The sequence below is a fragment of the Ictalurus punctatus genome, chromosome 17 (genome assembly GCF_001660625.3).
Source record: "Ictalurus punctatus breed USDA103 chromosome 17, Coco_2.0, whole genome shotgun sequence".
Classification (NCBI taxonomy): domain Eukaryota; kingdom Metazoa; phylum Chordata; class Actinopteri; order Siluriformes; family Ictaluridae; genus Ictalurus; species Ictalurus punctatus.
In genome coordinates this window covers 7,199,376-7,220,894 of record NC_030432.2, presented here as the reverse complement: position 1 = coordinate 7,220,894, position 21,519 = coordinate 7,199,376, and the positions used below count along the sequence as shown (strand labels likewise).

At 40.0% G+C, this 21,519-nt stretch overlaps 1 protein-coding gene across 4 annotated transcripts in view; it reads right to left on the bottom strand.

Annotated features, from left to right (window-relative positions):
• Window positions 1-7,585: 7,585 nt before the first annotated feature.
• Window positions 7,586-21,519, bottom strand: part of arhgap32a (Rho GTPase activating protein 32a) — a 44,575-nt gene continuing 30,641 nt past the window's right edge. For 3 of the 4 annotated variants that reach the window (XM_053687243.1, XM_053687244.1, XM_053687245.1), the window contains 10 exons: window positions 19,007-19,151; window positions 18,840-18,922; window positions 18,552-18,659; window positions 15,557-15,702; window positions 15,237-15,438; window positions 13,735-13,883; window positions 12,943-13,014; window positions 12,164-12,841; window positions 9,845-11,997; window positions 7,586-9,400 (listed from right to left, as the gene is read on the bottom strand). In XM_053687243.1, the coding sequence (XP_053543218.1) occupies window positions 9,131-9,400; window positions 9,845-11,997; window positions 12,164-12,841; window positions 12,943-13,014; window positions 13,735-13,883; window positions 15,237-15,438; window positions 15,557-15,702; window positions 18,552-18,659; window positions 18,840-18,922; window positions 19,007-19,151 (4,006 nt within the window). In that variant the 3' untranslated portion in view covers window positions 7,586-9,130. Of the gene's footprint in view, window positions 11,998-12,163; window positions 12,842-12,942; window positions 13,015-13,734; window positions 13,884-15,236; window positions 15,439-15,556; window positions 15,703-18,551; window positions 18,660-18,839; window positions 18,923-19,006; window positions 19,152-21,519 lie in introns of all 4 variants that reach the window. The other variant, XM_017491584.3, reaches the window with a different exon arrangement.

Here is a 21,519-nt window from a genome sequence, read left to right as displayed (position 1 = left end):
CCGCCAAAACAGCTCTGACCTGTCAATGCATGGACTCCACAAGTCCTCTGAAGGTGTGCTTTGGTATCTGGCACCAAGAAGTTAGCAGCAGATCCTTTAAGTCCTGTTTAGTTGCGAGGTGGGGCCTCTATGCATCGGACTTTTTTGTCCAGCACATGACACAGATGCTCAATCGTATTGAGATCTGGGAAATTTGGAGGCCAATCTCTTTGTCATGTTCCTCAAAACAGTTTTTGCAGTGTGGCAGCGTCGCTCAGATCCATAAGCTTGCCCATATTTCCTGCATCCAACACATCAACTTCAAGAACTGACTGTTCACGTACTGCCTAATATATCCCACCCCTTGGCAGGTGACACTGTAATGAGATAATCAGTGTTATTCATGCCACCTGTCAGTGGTTTTAATTTTATGGTTCATCAGTGCATATTACTATTATTCATAGATAAGTATTGTTTAACAAGATTTTGGGTTTAGCAAGGTGTTTTTGTCAGGTTATTGGAAACGGGGTTAGAGACCTTCCTTTCTGAATTCCAAAAGACATACAGTAATCCCAAGATATCAAGATTTATTTATTTATTTATTTATTAAGAAATATAACATTACCCAAGAGGTAATGCAGAAATATAACATTCACCAACAGATAACTACTAATAACACTTAACTGTATATACATTTCATAGCTAAATATCAACCCTCCCAAAACGTCAAGTTAGTGCATGTAGGCTGGCTGCTAGCGATAGCTACCTCTAAAGACTGCACTTCAGTAAATGAAGTATTCTAGGGCAATAAAACAGTTTGCTTTGTCTGTTGTTTTTATTTCTCTTTTTCATAATATTTTTCACGCATATTCAGGAAAGTTGCAAAATGTTTAGATTGACATCTTGACTTGACTTGACTGTTATAGATAGCTCATTATATCCCCAAAATGTGGAGTGACGTATTAGTGACTGTGAATTTGAACTTTTATTGTAGTACCTATGTAATAAAAAAAACATGAGGGGCATGCTGTAATAGGAAAATAATCAATGACATGGTGGTGTGTTGTGGTCTAGTGTGAAGCTGAGTTACTATTTCACCCAGTTGGTTAATTTCCTATAACTGCACACCCCAAAGTGTTTTATTCCTCTAATTCCCCATCAGCATGCCCATTTTTGATTTATTAAAAAAAAAAAACACATAATACTATCTATACATTTAGAGTTACAGTTAATGACATGCAATGTCAACAACAAAAAAATAGTTCATATTATCCAATAGTGGCTAAAAGAGCTATAAGCAGCTGCCTCACCAGCCTCTCTTTTTCTCTCTCTCAGAGAGACAGAAAGCACCGATACTTGAAACACCTTCCATAAATGTGAAATAAATGTCCCCTTACAGAAAGCTACACCATTTCAAAGAACAACACATTTTTAATATCTGATTATTACTACATTTAGACTGTTATTATATGTTATATGTCAAATGGCCACCATACAAGCACCTGAGAATTAGCTGTTACTATAATAATGAAAAAGTATTCGAACACGTGTTAATATAAACCTGTGATTTGCTGTGCAGCCGGTACTACTGTCAGAGCCATGATGTTAGAGACAAGAGCTCAGAATGGGATTTCTTTCTTAAGCCACCTCCTTACACGCTTATTCAATTCGAATTTAAATCTGTATGTCCAAAAAATGCCTTTTTTTTCTAGCAATCACTTCAGCTGAAAGAGTGGGAGAACTGAATGCTCTGGTAATAATCTGACCTTGCATGCACTGGTGGTCAGAGCACTCTGCGTTAACTTTGTGGTTGAACATAGCATTGAACCCAAGGTCATATGAACAAATTATTTATTATAATAACAAATGATACGTACAAAAAATTGTATGAACCTTGCAGTACTCATGAAGATGAGTCTGCAGTGTTCATTGTATCCAGTATGGTACTATTTTAGACCGGATGGCAGCCATCTTACTGATCAAACTGTTCATTTGTCACAGATGAAAGACACAAGAGGCTCCCTTATCTGAACAGAGCCTAGACCACTGGATGCTGGATGCCAAGCTTCTACCAAAGAGCATCTTCTTTTTTTGAGCATTACTTGGAGGCCACTCCAAGAAGTCTAGAGAACTAGTTCTAAGAAGCCTGGATATGTGCCAGGGTTTGTTCTCATTCAGAACCAACACCCACCTGCTGAGAACTTGCTGAGAAAGTTCCATGGACAGATGGCAGTATGACAGAAGCATTTATTGCAAATGCTGCATCTTATGTCACTGAAAGGACTCAGCATGCCTGTGCATACACTCGTGACAGTATCCAGGGGATTCTTACTACTCCTGGCAGTTACCTATGGTTTATAGAAACACATTTAGTTATGTAATTAGCTCTATATTTTACTTCCCCTACCTGCCAGGGGAGGTGAGAATCAATGGATAATGTTTGCTATAATGTCAGAAGGAACCAACAGTTTGCACAGTTACATAACTAATGTTATAGTCAAACTGTGTTTACACCAAGTATCCTATGTATAAAACCAATTACATTTCCAGTTCTCTCATACTACATGTCTATAAAAGGCAATGGACTACCTCAAATCCATTAATTCAATTCATTGTATAGATTGTATAGATTTGTGTAGATTGTGTCTCCTGCAGCAAAAGTCAAACTGGAAATACTCAAGTCTTATTACAATTCAAAAAAGGAGATAAATAAAATGCTCTAGATGTACATCAGATTTGAAGAAGGAACACACAGTATGTCTAATAGTTTCATTAGGAAATATCCAGTTCCTCCAGTGCTAAGGCTCCCTCTGCTGTTTCATCTCTTAAAATTATTACAGGCAACTGTGACATATCATTAATTATTTAAGATAAATTATTTTTCCCTTCAAGATATTTTCAGCTATATTATAGAAGGTGCCGTAATAACCACCTAGCACGGTATAATACAGTATAATCTATAAATTGGGTGCTTTACACCAATGGAAGAGACCCAGTTGGCAAGAATGAGCTGTGTGTTGCAGACTGTGTTATGCATTGGACTAAATTTAATTGTATAGAAATTTAACAATAAATATTTTCAAAGGAGCTTTACAGCTCTTTGTCTGGTTGTGGAGCGCTCGGTAACTGAACAGACGTGTCACCTCTGAGACTTGTTTACAGCATGCTGGAACTCCAGATGCCAGGATAATATGGCCAGGAACATAGGACATCAAAACCAAATACATGTAGAAACAACAGCAATATCATAGTTTATTTGGTTTATTTAATAAAATTAAATGTTTTTAAAGCATGATCTATTTAGGTACAGCTATCCTCTCATTATATAAGTGAATAGTCAGTCATTGGTGTGCAGTGCTTAAATTTTAGGACAGTACCATGAAATTACCTAATTTGCCCTTTGAACAAAGAGGTAAAGCATCCATCCATTCATTCATTCATTCATTTTCTGTTCCGCTTATCATAGAGTTGCAAGGGTGCCTGGAGCCTATTCCAGGGGACTCGGGGCACAAGGCTTGGGACACCTTAGATGGGGTAGAGGTAAAGCATAATATTCAGTAACTACATTCAGGGATTATCCACAATTTATTTTATATATAATTATTGCTGTATGCTGTACGCTTGCTATATTCTGATATCAGTTGATTGTTGGTCTGATAAATGGACTCAATTAATGTTAGTGTTATTTTTCCTAGGTTAGTTATACAAGCTTTAACTATTTGCCTGGACTGTTTCTGTTTCAGTCTGTAGAATATTTTGCTACTTTGCTGAGAGCAGATGAATTTAAATAGGGGACACAACCACACTGTGTGCTGTGTTTATTCAGCAGAGCTATGATGTGAGTTTTTGTGCTCCCAAATGCAGATGGTACAGTGTCAGAAAGAAGTCAGAGGAACCTCAGGGATCAAAATGAAAATCACCAACACAAGAAGCAAACTCTCATTACCACACAATAACTTTTAAGAAACTTTCACTAAGTCGCCCAATGGTGAATTACAGTTATATATATATACAGTAGATGATGTAAAACAGGCAACATTCATGTTTCTCATCCAATCACAGACAGTCATCAGCCTGATCTTGACACACTTCTACTGCTGTGGCTCCTTTCGCCCTCTGGACCTGCCGGATCCAATCTGATGTTCTACATCTGCTTTCTGCACTTGTGACAAACTTTCTGCTGCTATAGTTGGTTCCATTTCCGTCCATCTTCCCAGAAAACAATTTACACTCACATCCCACCCTTGCTTCAGTGGATAATCTCATTAATTTCATACTTGTACCCAAGAACTGCTGCTGTAATCATAAAGACAATGTTCATTCCAGTACTCTTATTCACAATATGCACATACTGAAATCCATCTTACTGTTTGACTTTATACTATACAGTTGTAGTAGAGTAATGATTTATAATCCCACTATCTCATGCCACTCTAAAAAGAATGGGCTCCCCTTTGATGTGTTGTGCTTTCTGAGATCCTATTCTGCTTACCAAGTCAAGTAGGTTTTTATTTTCATTCCTCTATAGAGCTTGTATACACTGAAACAAAATGGCATTTCTTCAGCACCATGGTGCAACACAGAACAGTACACAAGACTACATAAAGTGCAAATACACAACAGTGTGAGAAGAGTGCAAAACAGTAGATACACAGAACATGGACTGTAATTGTAAACATGGACTGGAGTTATTTTGTAATGTAGCAGCACAAGTATAGCAGCAATACTGGCAGCAAAAACAAGGAGCAGGAGGGTGAAGAGTCCATAAAGAGGGTGAGAGGGGTCATCCACAATACTGATGGCTTTGCGGATGCAGCAGTTGTTGAATGAGATGTCAATGGTGGGTAGAGACCCCGATGATCTTTTCCTCTGTAGTGTCTTGCGGTCAGAGGCTGTGCAGTTCCCATACCACAGTGAGGCATCTGGTCAGGACACTATCACCCCTCTGTAGAAGAGGTGAGGATGGGAGGGGGAAGTTTGGCTCTTTTCAGCCTCCTCAGGAAGTGGACGCACTGCTGGGCGTTCTTGACTAGGCAGGTGGTGTTGAGCATCCAGGAGAGGTCCTCTGTCATTTGCATACCAGGAAACTCTCCACAGTTGTTCCATTGATGTGCAGTGCTGAGTGATCCGCATGGGTTCTCCTGAAGTCAACAATCCTCTCTATAGACTTGACATTAAGAGATAGATTGTTGTCTCTACACCATTCTGCGAGCTGTTTCAACTCCTCCCTGTACGCTGACTCATCATTGTTGCTGATGGGACCCACAACTGTAGAGTCATCAGCAAACTTGATGTGATTAGAACTGAACTTTGCACAGTCATGAGTCAGCAGAGTAAATAGCAGTGGACTGAGCATACAACCCTGGGGGATGCCGATGTTCAGTGTGGTGGTGCTGGAGGTGGAGTTGCCGATGCTGATGGACTGGGGTCTCCCGGTCAGAAAGTCCAGGATCCACTTGCAGAAGGAGGTGTTTAAACCCAGCAGGCTCAGCTTTGTTGTTAGTTGTTATGGGATGATTGTGTTGAATGCTGAACTGAAGTCTATGAACAGCATCCTTACATAATTGTCCTTTTTGTCTACATGGGTTAGAGGCAGATGGATGGTAGCAGATATGGCATCCTCTGTTGAGTGGTTGGAACGGTATGCATAATGAAGTGGGACGGTGTGGTGGGAAGACTGCTCTTTATGTGTTTCATGACTTTCCACTCGAAGCACTTCATGATGATAGATGTGAGTGCAACAGGCCTGTAGTCATTCAGACAGGACACAGATGATTTCTTCAGAACAGGGATGATGGTGGTCATCTTGAAGTACACAGAGACAACTGCTTGGCTCAATGAAATGTTGAAGATGTCTGAAGACATCTGCAAACTGATCAGAACATTCCCTGAGCCCCCGGCCAGGTATATTTTCAGGACCTGCAGCTTTCCATGGGTTGACTCAGGACAGAGTTTTCTTTACATCTAATGCAGACAGATGAAGCACTTGGTTGATGGGAGTAGGGGTGGTTTTCCTTGCTGGCATGTTGTTCTGTGCTTTGAACCATGTGTAGAAATCATTCAGGGTATCTGGGAGCGAGGCGTCATCATCACAGACAGGTGGTGTAGCTTTGTAGTCTATGATGGCCTTAATGCTTTGCCACATACGCCTTGTGTCTTTGGTGCTTGTGAAGTGACTGTGGATTCTTTCTGAATAGTTGCTCTTTGCCTCTCTGATAGCCCGGGACAGACTGGCCCTTGATATGTGGAGGGCTGCCTTGTCATCAGACCTGAAGGCAGATTCTCAGGTTTTCAGCGGCAATAACACTTCAGCAATCATCCATGGGTTCTGGTTTGCACATGTGTTGATGGTCTTGAAGGAAGTTACATCATCTATGCATTTGCTGATGTAGCCAATCACTGGTGCTGTGTATTCCTCCAAGTCTGTGGTTTTATGGTATGTACCAACCTCTCTGAACATATTCCAGTCCGTGTGCTCAAAGCAGTCCTCAAGTGCTGAGATGGCTCGCTCAGACCAGGTTCTCACCTGTTTCAGAACCGGTTTGGCACGTTTCACGTGGTCTGCATGCTGGATTTAGTATAACAGAGATGTGGTCTGAGCCGCCGAGGTGGGGGCGGGCACAGCCTTGTAAGAATTGCAAATGTTGGTGTAAACAAGGTCCAAAGTGTTTGCACCACGGGTTGCAAAATCAACATGCTGGTGGAAGTTTGATAGCAGCGATTTAAAATTCGCCTGGTTAAAATCTCCGGCGACAATGAAAAATCCGTCAGGGTGCGAGGTCTGTAAGTTACTGAAAGCCCCATAAGGTTCACTTAGTACTTCCTTACTGTCAGTGCCGGGTGGAATATACACCGCGACAATGAGCATGGTGGTAAACTCTCTGGGCGGGTAATATGGTTGGCATTTCATCACAGTTTTAAAAAGTGATTATTTGAGTTTCTGTAGCCTTCCTGTCAGCTTGAACCAGTCTGGACACTGTCCTCTGACCTCTCTCATTAACAAGGCATTTCTGCCTGCAGATCTAGAACTAGATATTTTTTTTCACCATTCTGTGTAAACTCTAGGGACCGTTGTGTATGAAAACCCCCATAGAGTAGCATCTTCTGAAATTCTCAAACCAGCCCCTCTGGCATCAACAAACATGTCTCGGTCAGAGTCACTGAGAACAATTTTTTGCCCATTCTGATGTTTGATGTGAACATTACCTGAAGCTCTGGACCTGGATCTGCAGAATTTCATGCATTGTGCAGTTTACCCAGATAAACCCATTATTTCATTTTTGTGTCACAGCATGGTTTTCAGTTACTGAGGGAAGGCTATTGTTGCTATTTGAAAGTGCTTCCTACAGCAGACTCATTCAGTGTTAAACAGGTTTGGATCATGAATAAGCAGCTAAATAAATGTCCGATAAAGCAATAAAGAGTTAGCTAACAACCTCTATCCTACTATGAAATTTTAAATATCAGTACAGGCCTATAACAGGACTATAACACTGTATTAACAAATTCAGATAAAAAAAAAAATCAATAAAACAATGATCATTAAAATTCAAGTGCAGTTTTGCAAAACAGACATGATATTGATAAACAAGTATATAGTTTTCATCATTTTGAATAGACAACTTTAATGAAAGCAATAGTACAACATAAAAAAAAACTTGGACAACATAAAAAACATTAGAATAACAAACATTACATATATATTGAACTACACAAGAATGACTGTTTTCATTTAAATAAATATATGAATTTACATTATATTCCCATTTGTAACCATTTAATGGTCAATTCAACTTCATGACCCTGTTTTTTTAGTCCCAGGATCACTCTTATCCTCAATCCTTATCCTCAACTCTACATTGCATATTGAAGTTGTAAAATAATTATCTTTATTAAATTCAATATTTTAAAGTGTCTGGTTGTTTCACAGACTGGGTTTAATCATAAAGTGCTTGCCTATCCACCTACTACACATAAGCGATAAACAGCAGGAAAAGATATTCAACACCACAAGACTTATATACATTACAGCTGAAACAGCAACTTCTGCTTCATTTGGGACATAACTCTTTTTGTGTTAAAGCTAAATTGGAATACATTTGACTTCATTTGACAACTTTGATGCAAAACTAATTAAAGAAGAATGACTCAGGAAATGGAGCTAGCACAATTTTGGTCGGACCTGTGTATGCATTTTTGAATGCTTTGACCTCTGTTCTTAAAGGAATGTACAAGTAATCAAACTGGTTCAAAAGAGCAAATAAAAACCTCTGTAACAAGAATATATGAGTGAAGTTTTCCAAGTGTAATCAATATGGTATGCAATGCATACAGGCCCTGATTTACTAAAGGTTTGTGTTTATTTCAGTTATCTTGCACACCCAACGTGATTTAACTAAAAGTCACTTCAGGGACAGCAATTGTGTGCACATAAACATTACCAAAAAGGTATGTATTACATTTCCAGAAGATAAAATTATATGGAAAGTTTAACGCAATTGAGCAATAGGGGAAAAAATTGGAATGTTTTTCTGATTGATCCGAGATATTCACTGCATGTTCTAATGCCAAAGGCATTTAAATAGAGTCTTTGAATAGTTTAACATGTTGACAATCTTGGATTCATTTATACACAATGTGTTTTGAAGACTATTTCAACCCGTCTCACTAGTCTTTGTCATGTTTTCAAATTCAGTTTATTATTCCAGAAATCTTTGAGATTTGAATTTGCAATTTATCCCATTGCACACACAAATTACCACATTATTTTGAAACTTAGTAAATCAGGGCCTTACAGTGTCTACAACAATAAATTGTTATTCCACATTAAATTACCCGCAGATGTGTTGACAGCATTCATCATAGATTTTGGAGTCACTATATAAAAAGACACAAAAGACATTAAGAATTTGTGAAACTGTTCCTTGGATGCCATTTGGTGTTGTGGTATAACATCAAAGCAGCTCAAAGACATATGAAGACTAATCAAATACCAGTTTGATCAGTTAATTAATACCTTGTAAGACCAAGTGATACGTTGAAATTTATTTCAGAAGATTTATTTAATGGTTATGAAATTAGAAACAGCTGAAGAACGACTTGGCACACTGTGTGGTTAGCATGTTCGCCTCACACCTCCAGGGTTGGGGGTTCAATTTCCACCTCGACCCTGTGTGTGGGGAGTTTGCATGTTCTCCCCGTGCTGCAGGGGTAACCTCCAGGTACTCCTTCCCTTCTCCTCCTTCCTTTCCTTCCCCAGTCCAAAGACATGCATGGTAGACTGATTGGCATGTCCATATTGTATGAATGGGTGTGTGAATGGGTATGTGAATGTGCCCTGCGATGGATTGGCACACTGTCCAGGGTGTACCCCGCCTTGTGTCCCATGCTCCCTGGGACAGGCTCCAGGTTCCCCATGACCCTGTAGTATAAGTGGTATAGAAAATGGATGGACGGATGAAGAATGACTAATAATGACTTATTGAATAAAATGACTTATTTTAGCTATTACAAATAATTTATAGACATTTTCTTCATAATTAGTAAAAATGCCAAGTGACGATGTTCATCAAATTCTATGATTGATGGTGTAATTTGATGTGTATTAATATGGTGTTATGCACAAGTAAAATTTCATAACATATTAAAAAACATGTAATGCTTCTCTTTTTTTTTTATATATAATGGACTCTGAACAACAAAATACCACTCCCCCATACACATCCATTAGTAGATATCATTCAGCATATATTTCTGTCTCAGGCCTAATCTCAGAGTGAAGAAAGCGCCTGGTACCCATAGCTGTAGAGTACAGTCTGTTAGTCTGAGGAGGCATGCAGCCATAGTTTGGGAAAACGCCATGTACCTTGGGCTGCAAAGACACATAACCATCCACGTAATCAGTACGAGACGGCGCAAACATGCTACGAGTCCTCGGCCTGGTCTGGACAGGATATGAAAATCTTTGATCATGCTCCAGTGTCATTTTGGCTTGTCTGGGTTGTTGATTACTTTTCATGCTCTGTGACCTCGCTGATCTTTGCAAATCGCGTCCCTTAACCCAAGCGTATTGAAAGTCCTCTTTAGCATGGCTGCCGTGGATCCTAATCAGCTTATCCTGGCTATGAAGTCGGCCACTGCTGTGCTCAGAAGAATCGCGGTGTTTAAAATCAGGGCAGCTGTATTCTTTATGCAGAGTTAGCTTACGCGATTGTGGCAAGACCTCTAGCGTGTGCTGAGTGTAGTTCTGCATAGACCGACTTTGCTTTAGCGTCAGGGCAGGTTTGGCACTGTGCCCACTCCTATGTTTCTCTGTCTGAGTGGGAAGGGGTACGTTAGGTTCAGAGATTGGGTGTTCAGGGGAGTAATGAGACACCATGGTAACCCTGTATTTCCCATCAGCCCCCTCAGTAGAAATAAGCAAATCTTTGGCTGAATCAGATTTACTCCTACTGTGCATTGTTTCTTGGCCCCACTGGCTCTCTTTCTGAAGATGGGGCTGGGGAACAACAACTTGCAGTCTCTTCTTCTCCATATTTACTTGTCTAATAGATGGACTGAAATGTCGATCTGATAATCCAGCATCAAAACCCTCATACAGACCAACATTTCTTGTTCTTGGAAAATGGCCAGTGCTTTGTTTTATAAAACTAGCTTCTCTGCTATAGGGCATGTTGATGAGGGGGTTGTGATAGTTCTCAGCTTTGCTCTTCACTCTACCAGGATTGGCAGGCTGACTGAGGAGGGTGTAGGAGTGGCCATATCCATGACTGCTTACTCGATACTGATCCAGGTTGTTATACTTCGCTCCTGAATAGGGCTTGTACCTATATTGAACTTTACCATCCTCAAAATAAGGCCTCACTTGGTGGATATCTGAGAATACTTGTCTGCGATAAGTACTGGTCTGGTAAGATGGCTGCGGGAAGAAAAACGTGTCCTCTGGTGGTGCATGCATGGAGCGCACCCTACGAATAGTGGGATACACAGACGCACCATCCATTGGTGGATATCTTGGACCACACTGTCTGTAAAGGAAGCTTGGAGAGTGTTCATTCCTTTGTTGACTCTTGTATTTAATGGACTGGTGGAGGGACCTTGGTGCCAGGGTGTTGTAGTGATCCTTGGAGAAGATCTTAGCTTGGTACTGCATGTAATCAGGCTGAAAAGAACTGGTCTGTCCAAATGGACCAGACCAGTAAGTTTGACCTGATGGCCTTAACATCTCATCTTTGGGGCTGCACTGGTAAGTGGAAGTCAGAGGAGAAACTGGAGGTTGTGGAAGAACATCATGCACTGAGGCTGGCATACAAGCTTCAGCTAATATCACATGGAAGTTGGAAGCATTGGCAGCTTGCTTATTGAGAAGAGAAGCCCTGGCTGACTGACTGTCAACGGTATAGAGTGATGTCTCCGTCTGTGAGGGAGAGGGCATCCGGTTCTTATATGACTCTATCTCAGAGCTTCGGTCTGGGCTACCACCATCTGTACCAACTCCAACATGGCGGACATTTTCTCTCATGGGCACATGGCTTTCAGCATTCTGCTCAGTATCTAAACTTTTAGCAACAGGCAAGTCCTGGGGGGGCAAATTTGTTTCATGACTTTCAGCAGAAACTTCACCTCCATCAGAGTAGCTAAGTCCGCTCTCGCTGCCATGACATGCACAGGTGCTCTGCAGGCTGCCGGCATCAGTGTAACTCCCTGTAGAGATAACGCTTGAAGGTTTTCCAAACGTTTTGCAAGTGCCACAGCAAAGTCCTCTACTGGAGGATGATGTTTGGACTTGTGGAGAAGGTTTTGCAGGCCACTGCAGTATGGAAAGTGGGTCCTGGATGCGACTTGGAGAAACAGGAGTTGGTGGTTCTGAGCTCCCTCGTTTGCTCAGCCAGGTGGCCTGTTGCGCCGATTCGGCCAAGGCCAGAGCCAACATACGTGCAGCACTCTTTACAGCAGGCTGGGAAGTTATGAGAGACACTGATCTTACCAGCCCAGGAGTGCAGTCAAAGGTCACAGCACCTAAGAATTGAGAAAAACAAAACACCTAATTGCAGATAAATTATAAACAAAGATGCAGAAAAGGCTTGTATGCCATCAATCACTATGAATGGTTGTGAAATATGTTGGAAAATGTAAGGATGATCACTCTTTGTAACTGTTACATGGCAAAAGAGCTTGGACTAACCTGATTCTGTTTGCTTCACTGGTCTTGTTTCTTCACTGGGAGTTTCATCAAGGCTTTCAGCCTCTGTCCGGAGTAAAGAAGGTTTGCTTTGACAATCTTGTCCCAGTGTTGAGTCACTGGGCATGACCTGGGGTGATACCACTTCAGTGGGAGGCACAGACAGAGTTTTCATCTCTAATGCAACCTCAGGTTTGTGGGAGAGACCCACAGGAGCAGTCTGAGAGGATGTCCGGTCTTCTTTAGCTGTAACAGTTGTTGCAAATTTCGCTGACATTGAGTGCTTATGATTTGTGTCCTCTGAAACTGTTGGAATTGCATCAGATGGTCCTGTAGGGGTGACTTTTTTCAAGGTTTCTGATTCACAGGAACTGCCTCCAGTCTTCCGTCTGCTGCCTCTTTTTCTTTCCTCAGACATGGAAGCATCAATTGGTGTTGTACTGCACTGAAACGAAATTGGGTCAAAGTCTAGAGAAGCCTTGCCAATATCTGCATCAGCAGAGTGTGGGGCCGATATGAGAGCAGGCACACAAGTGGTGGACAATGCTGTGTCTTTCCTTTCTTTATGGCTTAACAGAGAGTCCCTGTGAACTCGATTGTTTAGCAGCTCTTCGTTGAAAGAAGTGGACAAGGCAACACTAGTAGAGCGAGGCCTGCGTGCCTGATACATCGCTGATCCACCTACAGTAGGCAAAATGTTCATTTACTTGATATAAAAAAGACATTAAATGTTAGATCAATTATAGACAGAAAAAAATTAACTAAACAAAACAGCACTTTACCCTCAAGATTATTTGATGACAACGATTCTTCACTTTTAGATGATCGTAGTGTTCCAGTATCTCCTCTACCACCTGGAAAAAAACAAATCAAGCCTCTGTCAGATCATTCCAAATCCACTGAATGCATTACACTTACCATGAACATAATTGGATAAACATTTTCAACCCAAGAGTCACATAAAATTCCAAAATAGTATATTGACCCACTTTCACACTATTGTTGTGGATAACCTAGGCCCTATGTAAGTTTCAAATTCAGTATAGGTTTATTAGATCAATGTTAACATTTACACTAAAGAGAGCTATTCCCACCAAAAAGGGGTTCTTAATTAAAGTGAGCTGTGAAGCTGAGCTACTTTTTTTTTTTTAACTCAAATTTTATCAGGCTTACTTATTAAAAATTATATGCACACCTCACATAACAGTATAGTGAGTATATGCTCCCAGTATATGCTCCCATAGTGAGTATTTGGTAGTAAAATGGCAACTGAGACTGAAACCTTTATGCTCCTAACTCTGTAAAAGAAGTATTCCACTTTTTGTTAAACCATATGTTCTCACTATTAAATTTGGACAGGATCTATAACAGTGTCAGGGAATTTTTTTTTAATGCACTAATTCTCTGGCATCTGTAACTGACCATACATATGACACTAATAGGATAATGGATTGTACATAAAATCATTACTATAAGCAAGAAGCAAAAGGAGATGACTGGTAGGCTGTAGTATGCCTACCTCTAACCTAAAGTATTGAAATGGGTATCAAATAGTGAACTGTGTATAGCTCTACCTGACAGGGCCTGTGAGGTCTTCATGTTATTTGGCTCACTGGGATGACGGAGCAGCTTGCGCTTGGTCGTGGTAGATGACTTTGCCATACTGAAGAATGAACGCCAGCTTGCCACAGGTGATTTCTTTACCTTTGTCTGGGCTTTCTTTCTATGAGAACACAGAATATTATTTATAGTACACCAGATACCTGTAATAAAGCCATTTGAGCAGGATGGAACTTTGAAACTTACTGGCAGGGACAAACACAGAGCGGACAAAACAACCAGGCAAGATAAATACATTGACTACATAATCGTCATAGCCTAGTCACACACAAAATGAACTAAAACCTTTTGTTTTACAAAACTCTTTTTTTTGTGGTTAGCTGAATCCAATACTAGTATATAAAAAGTAGTGTGACAAATGATAGGAGTGCAAATAAGGGATCGTAAAGAACATTTTTGAGAAATGAGTATGAGAAGTATCGTATTCGGATTTATGAATCGATCATAATTACATTCTACACAATAGATACGGTGACTTAAAACAAGGAAGTATGAGTAAACCTGGATACACAAAGGTTTTAATAAATGCTGGTTTTATGAGTAAACATACAGTTTTTGGCCAAACGTGTTTGGACACCTGAAAATCACATATATATATGCTTTTTGAATATCTCCTTCCAGATTTAGTCCCTCACTCCCCTCACATGTTTTAATAACTATCACTCTTCTCGGAAGGCTTTCCACTATATTTTGGAGTGTGGCTCTGGGGATTTGCTCATTCAGCCACAAGCGCTTTAGTGAGGTCAGGCACTGATGTTGATCAAGGAGCCCTGGGGTGCAATCAGTGTTCCAATTCATCCCAAAGGTATTCAGTGGGGTTGAGGTAAGGGCTTTGTGCAGGCCAATCGAGTTCTTCCACTCCAATCTTGGCAAAACTTGTCTTTATGGACTTGTGCACAGGGGCATTGTCATGCTGGACTAGGAAATACAATTGTGTGCTTCCAACTTTGTGTCAACATTTTTGGTAAGTCCCACATTTGGGTGTCCACAAACATTTGTCCATATAGTGTAACACATTAGAGTACACACAACTGAGAATACACACAACATAACTACATGGATGAAAAACATGAAACAAGAAACACAAACTGAGAAACAACAACATGCAATGACCAAGAACAGAATATGTATCTACACAGTGTGATTAAGTAATAGCAAACAAAAGCATGTGGAAAAATGAGGCAAAGCAGCACTTACCCAGCTGGGAACTTAAGGTAATTAAGAAATTAATCTTAAGAAATTAAGTTTTCAAAGTTTAAATATTAAATCCGCTCTACAAATGTACATACAAAGAACCATTTCGAAGATCTATTCTGAAGGAGCATGAAATAAACAAACCTTTGTCTTTCCAGCCAAAACAATTAAAGCATTACTTTAAGTCATTATTATTGTTAAATATTTTGAATGAATGGAATATTCATTTCGGCAGTAACACAGTACACTTAAATGGACGCACCTTTCCGTGGGAAACTCGATGATGGTGTGGAATTTTCCGTGCAGGGCAGCAGGACCTTCTCCCACTTCAATGTACTTGCTTTCAGGGGAGACAGGAGAGGCGAGTTGGGCCTGAGTCCGGGCTTGTGCCTCTTCTAGAGACAGCAACTTAGTGGATGGGGAGCACACGAGCAGAGACTTGGGCCGGGACAAAGTGGCATGGCCTACGGATGCACGTTGCAGAAAAACCTTGATTGGCAACATGTCACTAAACAGTTGATGCTGGAAACTGAGCATTCAGTGGTGCAGAAAGAGTAAGCTTTTTTCCCCTGTTTTCATTACCTGTGCTTTCACGGATCAGAGTGCTGAGTTTGGAGCTGAAGAGGACATCAACGTGATTGAGGATGAACTCCACTACCACTGACTGAATGCGCACCTCCATGAAGGCAGATGTGCCACTGAAGCAGGCTGACTCTATTTGTTTTGACCTATAATGACCAGGAACAGTTAAGGCATTTAAGAAAGGGTGTCATTCATGTTTATGAGTATTCAGTTCAAAGCATCAACAGAAGGTATCATTTTGGTATGCCTTAAAACCCCCAATTTCAGACATATCACCATGTCAAAAGTATTCACGAACAGAGAAAAAGGCAAAGGTATATGGTGCTACAGTTTCACTGGCACGCTGTTTGTATAGTTCACTGCACTGGATGTTTCAGAAATCGTTTTTCAGAGCTTTAAATTTTGATACATATTAGTGACATTTTATATTAAGGTTCCCTTAATCGATATTATTTACAGCATTATTACATTTGAACACATGAACTTAATAAACCTTATATCACAGTGCTGTTCAATTCTTAATTCAGATTGGTCAGAAGGTGTTGATTAATTTTCTTTAACAGCATCTCTGACAGAATTATCAGCTGCAAAGGTTTATATTAATGCGCTCAAGGACACAGGGCCTGTGAGGTATTAAAAACCATGTGTAATTGTTGATAAGAAGTTTTCCATGAGCAAGCATTTATTTAGAATTTTTGGAAGGAGTCAAAAGTGGTTTGTAACAGTCAGAGGTAAAGATGTTGCTAAGTTTTCCAAAACAGGAAAGTCTTCAGCATGGAGGCCTTTGTGGTTTCTCAGTAACGTGACAAGAGTTTCTTTTGTCATATTACCTTCACAAAAAAGAAAATAAATTAAACAAAAAAAAATTAAATAAAAAAAATAAATAATGAGAGGCTGGTGACGGGGTGACTGTTTATAGCTGCAATAATGCAAGCAAAAACAGGAACTGGTTTTGCAGATGTTACAAAAGATAATCAACGTTGGGGTGGTAAGACTAACTCTGCTTCAAATAGGGTTGCATCATACTATACCGTTATTTATTTATTTTAACAGCAGCACCGTCCAAAATGTAAATTTCTTATATGTCTTCTTATATGTATTCTTAAGGTTTATGATGTAATTAATGCTTATGTGAATCACTTTTTTTAAATAATGAAAGAGACCTGCAAACACCATGAGTAAAAATAAGTCCATGCTGACCAATATAAACTAACACATAAGTGAATCTGCTTGTGGTGTTTAACCCTTTCTCGCAGTACTGTACATTCTGCTGGCAGAATGAAAATCGACTTATCAGACATGTTCAATCAGTATAAACAAATGAAATATGTTTCCCAAAAATCTGTTGTAAGATTAGTCAGGACTAGGGATGTCATGATATCAAAAATTTAGTAGTTGGTACCGATACCACAACAAGTACACGATACTCAATACCACGGTGTGGTTTAAATAAATAATAATAATATATGTTTTAAATAAAATAAACTCATGGAGGACATCCTCCTCTGGCTAATACTGGCAGAGAGAGAGAGAGAGAGAGAGAGAGAGAGAGAGAGAGAGAGATATTTTAGTTATCAAACACTGTCTGACAACGACTAATAAAACAGTGCTAAGTGCTAATAACAAGTGCTAAGGTGCCCTCCTAAACACACACACACACACACACACACACACACACACACACACACACACACACACACACACAAACACAAACACACACACCCTTATACTCTTAATGCTAGCATTAGCTTAAATTCACTGATATGGTTGCAGGCCAAAATAATTTATTAAAAGCATGAACATTGGAATAATTATTAGTGACATTAGACTACATTTAGCTGACAGGACACGGGCTGAATGACGATGCATGGTGGCCCATTAGGAGATAACACTGCAATGCGTTAACGTCGTTAACAAATAGCTGGCTATCGCAAACTTTACATGGAGCATAACCTTAGCTGGTTTCACGGCCACAATGCCAGCTGCCTCAAACAAACATAATATAGGACCGTCTTTCAGACGCTTCGCCAAAATTCCAGCTGTTTCCTCGCTTTGTTTGAAATGAACGATAGCATCGGTTGCACACCGGCAACCGATGCTAGCTTTCCTCTCTTTTCCTCTCAACGAGTCGACTAGGAGCTAAACTTATCGCCATTTCTCTAGTTTTTCCCGTGTGCTTGTAGGCGTTCTTCTTCTTTACCACTTGTGGACCGACGAAAACACTTGTGCGTATTTGCTGCCCCCTTCAGTTCCGGAAGAATTGCAACCTCGGTACCTTCATTACCAACGGTAACCTATGCTACTGCAGAAAAACAAGTACAGTCACGTTTTACGAATGTGGGTACCAACTTGGTACTGAAGTATCGGTTCTCATGACATCCCTAGTCAAGACACAGTTGGGTTTCTGTGTTCAGAGTAGTGTGACTCCCTGTTTAGATGCCGGTGAGAAGAGTGGTGGGAAAGGAAAGTGGAAATAACATTTGTACAGAGAGAAAACGGACAGCACATCTAAAGCTTCAGGTGTATATATTATATAAATAAATTAAAAAAAGGAATTCTGAAAAACTACAAATTCTTAAATCCCTGAGTGTCTACTTTCATATGAGCCATTAACCACTACTGTGGAGTGTGACATCACAAATACATTGAATGCTGAACATAGGCATTCCCAAAACAACATTTTGGTCTCCATATTTATACCTGCATAACTGAGTTCAATTCATTATCAACCATTACTCTGAATTAATTTATGCTACTTTATGTGCACTTGTTTTTAGTCATCGATGGAACATGTGAAAAAAAAAGCTAATCCCTTAATAAATGTGCTTTTCCTTAGTTATTTTGTTACCATACTCGTAGTTTATCAGGTTGCCAAAGTCCAAGGTTGCTCATGTTAACTACTGCAATAAGTAATGTTAAGAGAATCTTAATATAAAGCTTTACCCAAAGCTCCAAATTCAAATCTATTTATACACACAGCCTAAAAGTATACTACCTGAGGAGATTGGGAGCCCAGACAATTGCCAAGTTCTTGCAGTGCATGTTGGTGACGTAACTAAAGGTCGCCATTCTAGCCAAGTGCCTCATAAGGAACTCGAGTGTTCTGAAGGAAAAAAAAAACAACCAAACAAAAACACACAAAGAACAGACTCTTATAGAATCGCACCATCAAGAGGTTTATTTGATGAGCTCTATTGTGCACATGTATGTATCCAAAAGCAGTGCTTATACTGTACAGGGAAGACTGCAGCACTAAGTCATGTCACCAGAGTGTGCTGTGCACCTGTAGTGTGGAGGAGGCAACTGCTGAATGACATCATGGATTTTGACCAGCCTTTCATCGTCTGTGGCTCCCGATACTGCTTCCTGTGAAAATACATACACCAAAACATTGACGATGCATTATGAATACTCGGCTATGATCTAAAACGTGCATTTCTTTACACTTACTGAGAATTTGTCATAGAGCTGGTAGGTGAGCAGGGGGTTCGGAAGCTCGCGGAAATAGAGCTTGCAAAGGGACCCTACTGAATGGATGTCCTGGATATATGTGTCCTTAGTGAGGTCTGGAATGTGTTCCGAGTCAAACTCATGCCTAAGGAAACAGGAGATGATGCAGATTTTATTAATTTATACTCATTTAGACTATATTCTAGCATATTGGCACCACTGACTGAACCATCAAGATTCTCAGTACTGGTTAGACAAATCACTGCTATATTTTTTAGTGTACTTTCACAGATGCAACTTATAAGTTAATTAAAAAGCCTTGTACCACAGCCTGGCTGAACGCTCAAATCCGATTGTTCAGAAGGTGTGCATTATTTCTGTACAATAGCGCATGCAGTTCGGCTGTAACATAAACGATACAGTAGGTCATTATTAATGTACTCGTTCTACTGCATTTTTGTCTCCAAATAACCTACACTAATAAACAGATAATAAAACATGTTACAGTTTAACAAAGTAATTCTTAAACGCGTTGATGTGCTGAAGTTTACTGTTAGGAGACATTTATTTAACATTTCTGGAATGTTATGCAACATTATAATGTTATGTATGTTATGTAACATTTCTGGAACCTTGTAGGGTTCCCACTCTTTTTCAGAGATCATTTTCCAAGACTTTTAAATTTCATGATGATGGAAATGGGTACATGCTGCACGGTGGTTGGCACGTTTGCCTCACAACTCCAGGGTTGCGGGTTTGATTCCCGCCACAGCCCTGTGTGTGCGGCGTTTGCATGTTCTTTACGTGCTCCATTACCTCCCCAGTAAAAAGACATGCTGATTGGCATGTCCAAAGTGTCCGTAGTGTATGAATGAGTGTGTGAATGTGTATGTGAATGTGCCCTGCGATGGATTGGTACCCTGTCCAGGTTGTACCCTGCTCCAGGTTCCCTGCGACCCTGTGTAGGATAAGCGGTACAGAAAATGGATGGATGGATGATGATGGGAATAAAAGACAATGATCCATGGCCTAAAGTAATATATTCCTCTCTCCAGAAGTCTTAAAAAACATACAATTTATGGCTATGACTTAACTGTAAAATCAGAAATACCCACACACACACCTTCTGAAGTTAGGCTCTTCACTTTATTATTATGAACACGTTATAACGACTGCCTAGGCCCTTCTCATTAAGCTTTCCCTTCCCTTTTCCCCCAGCCGGAGTCTACAAAAAAATAAAAGGCATTATAAAAAATAGCCTGCAAAAAGCTTCTGTGCCAAACAGACTAAACAACATATAAATGTCTGTCCTAAACCAGACATTGCATGTTGTTGCACAACATGAAAACCATTGGGCAATATCACTGTCTGGGAAATGACTGACACATCAGAGCTGGAGCTGACTAGTGTAACCTGACCATTTTGATTACCCAACGAATCTCAGCTTCAAACACAGCATGGCTTGACAAGAACCTTGAGAGTGTTGAGCTGCCTTGTGGGGCTGAGCATGCTGCCTCTTCATTTGAACTGGAAACTTGAAAAGCTGTGCTTCCCTGACTGCCACTTTCCACATCTACAGTTGGTGCTTGTAGGTCTTTGTTAGTTTCTCTGCAAATTTCCTGTCCTCGGTCTTCAGAAGTCATTTCCCTGAGAAAATGTGTCATTTTTGTCTAAGTCTTCATTTATGTAGCAACTTTTACATGGCCTTGTCCTCGTCCATGACTCTGAAGTGCTGAGAGACCCATGTTACAGACACCAAAGGATTTCCTGCAAAACTTGCAATATGCCCTTTGCACATCTCCTGATACTTGTCCTAGCCAGTCCCTGAACTGGGGATTTTCTTTCCATTCCCTCTTAAACGTTCACTGCCTCCCTGACATGCGTTTTGTTTATTTCTGTAATTTAAGATCCAAAGTTTTACAGATGCAATGAAGGGTAGGAATAGCTTTTACATGTTCTAGTATCTTTATTTTTATTACCATCTCTTTTTACATCCCTCCTTGTTCTAATTTTGTATTATTGACAGTATTCAGTCATTGTACTTCATTGTCTTTTCTTTTTTGGAAAGCACACATTCTATATTTACTTTAAATTATGTTTATATATTATATATTATTATATTAACAAACTACTTAATAAAATCACTAGTAATCACTAGTAATAATCTGTATTAATATAAATACCAACAACCAATATATCACAATTGTATAAATAATGCAATGAGTTAAATGTTTTAAAATAAATACAATTTTGAATAGTAAGAGAAAAGGAAAGATGCTTTAAAAATGAACTGAAACAGGCACGGTGGCTTAGTGGTTAGCACGTTCACCTCACACCGCCAGGGTTAGAGGTTCAATTCCTGCCGTGGCCAGAATTGCTGTGGGGGTTTCTTCCGGGTACTCCAGTTTCCTCCACCAGTCCGCAGACATGCATGGTAGGCTGACTGGTATGTCCAAATTGTCTGTGGTGTATGAATAGGTGTGTGAATGTGTATGTGATGGTGCACCCTGTCC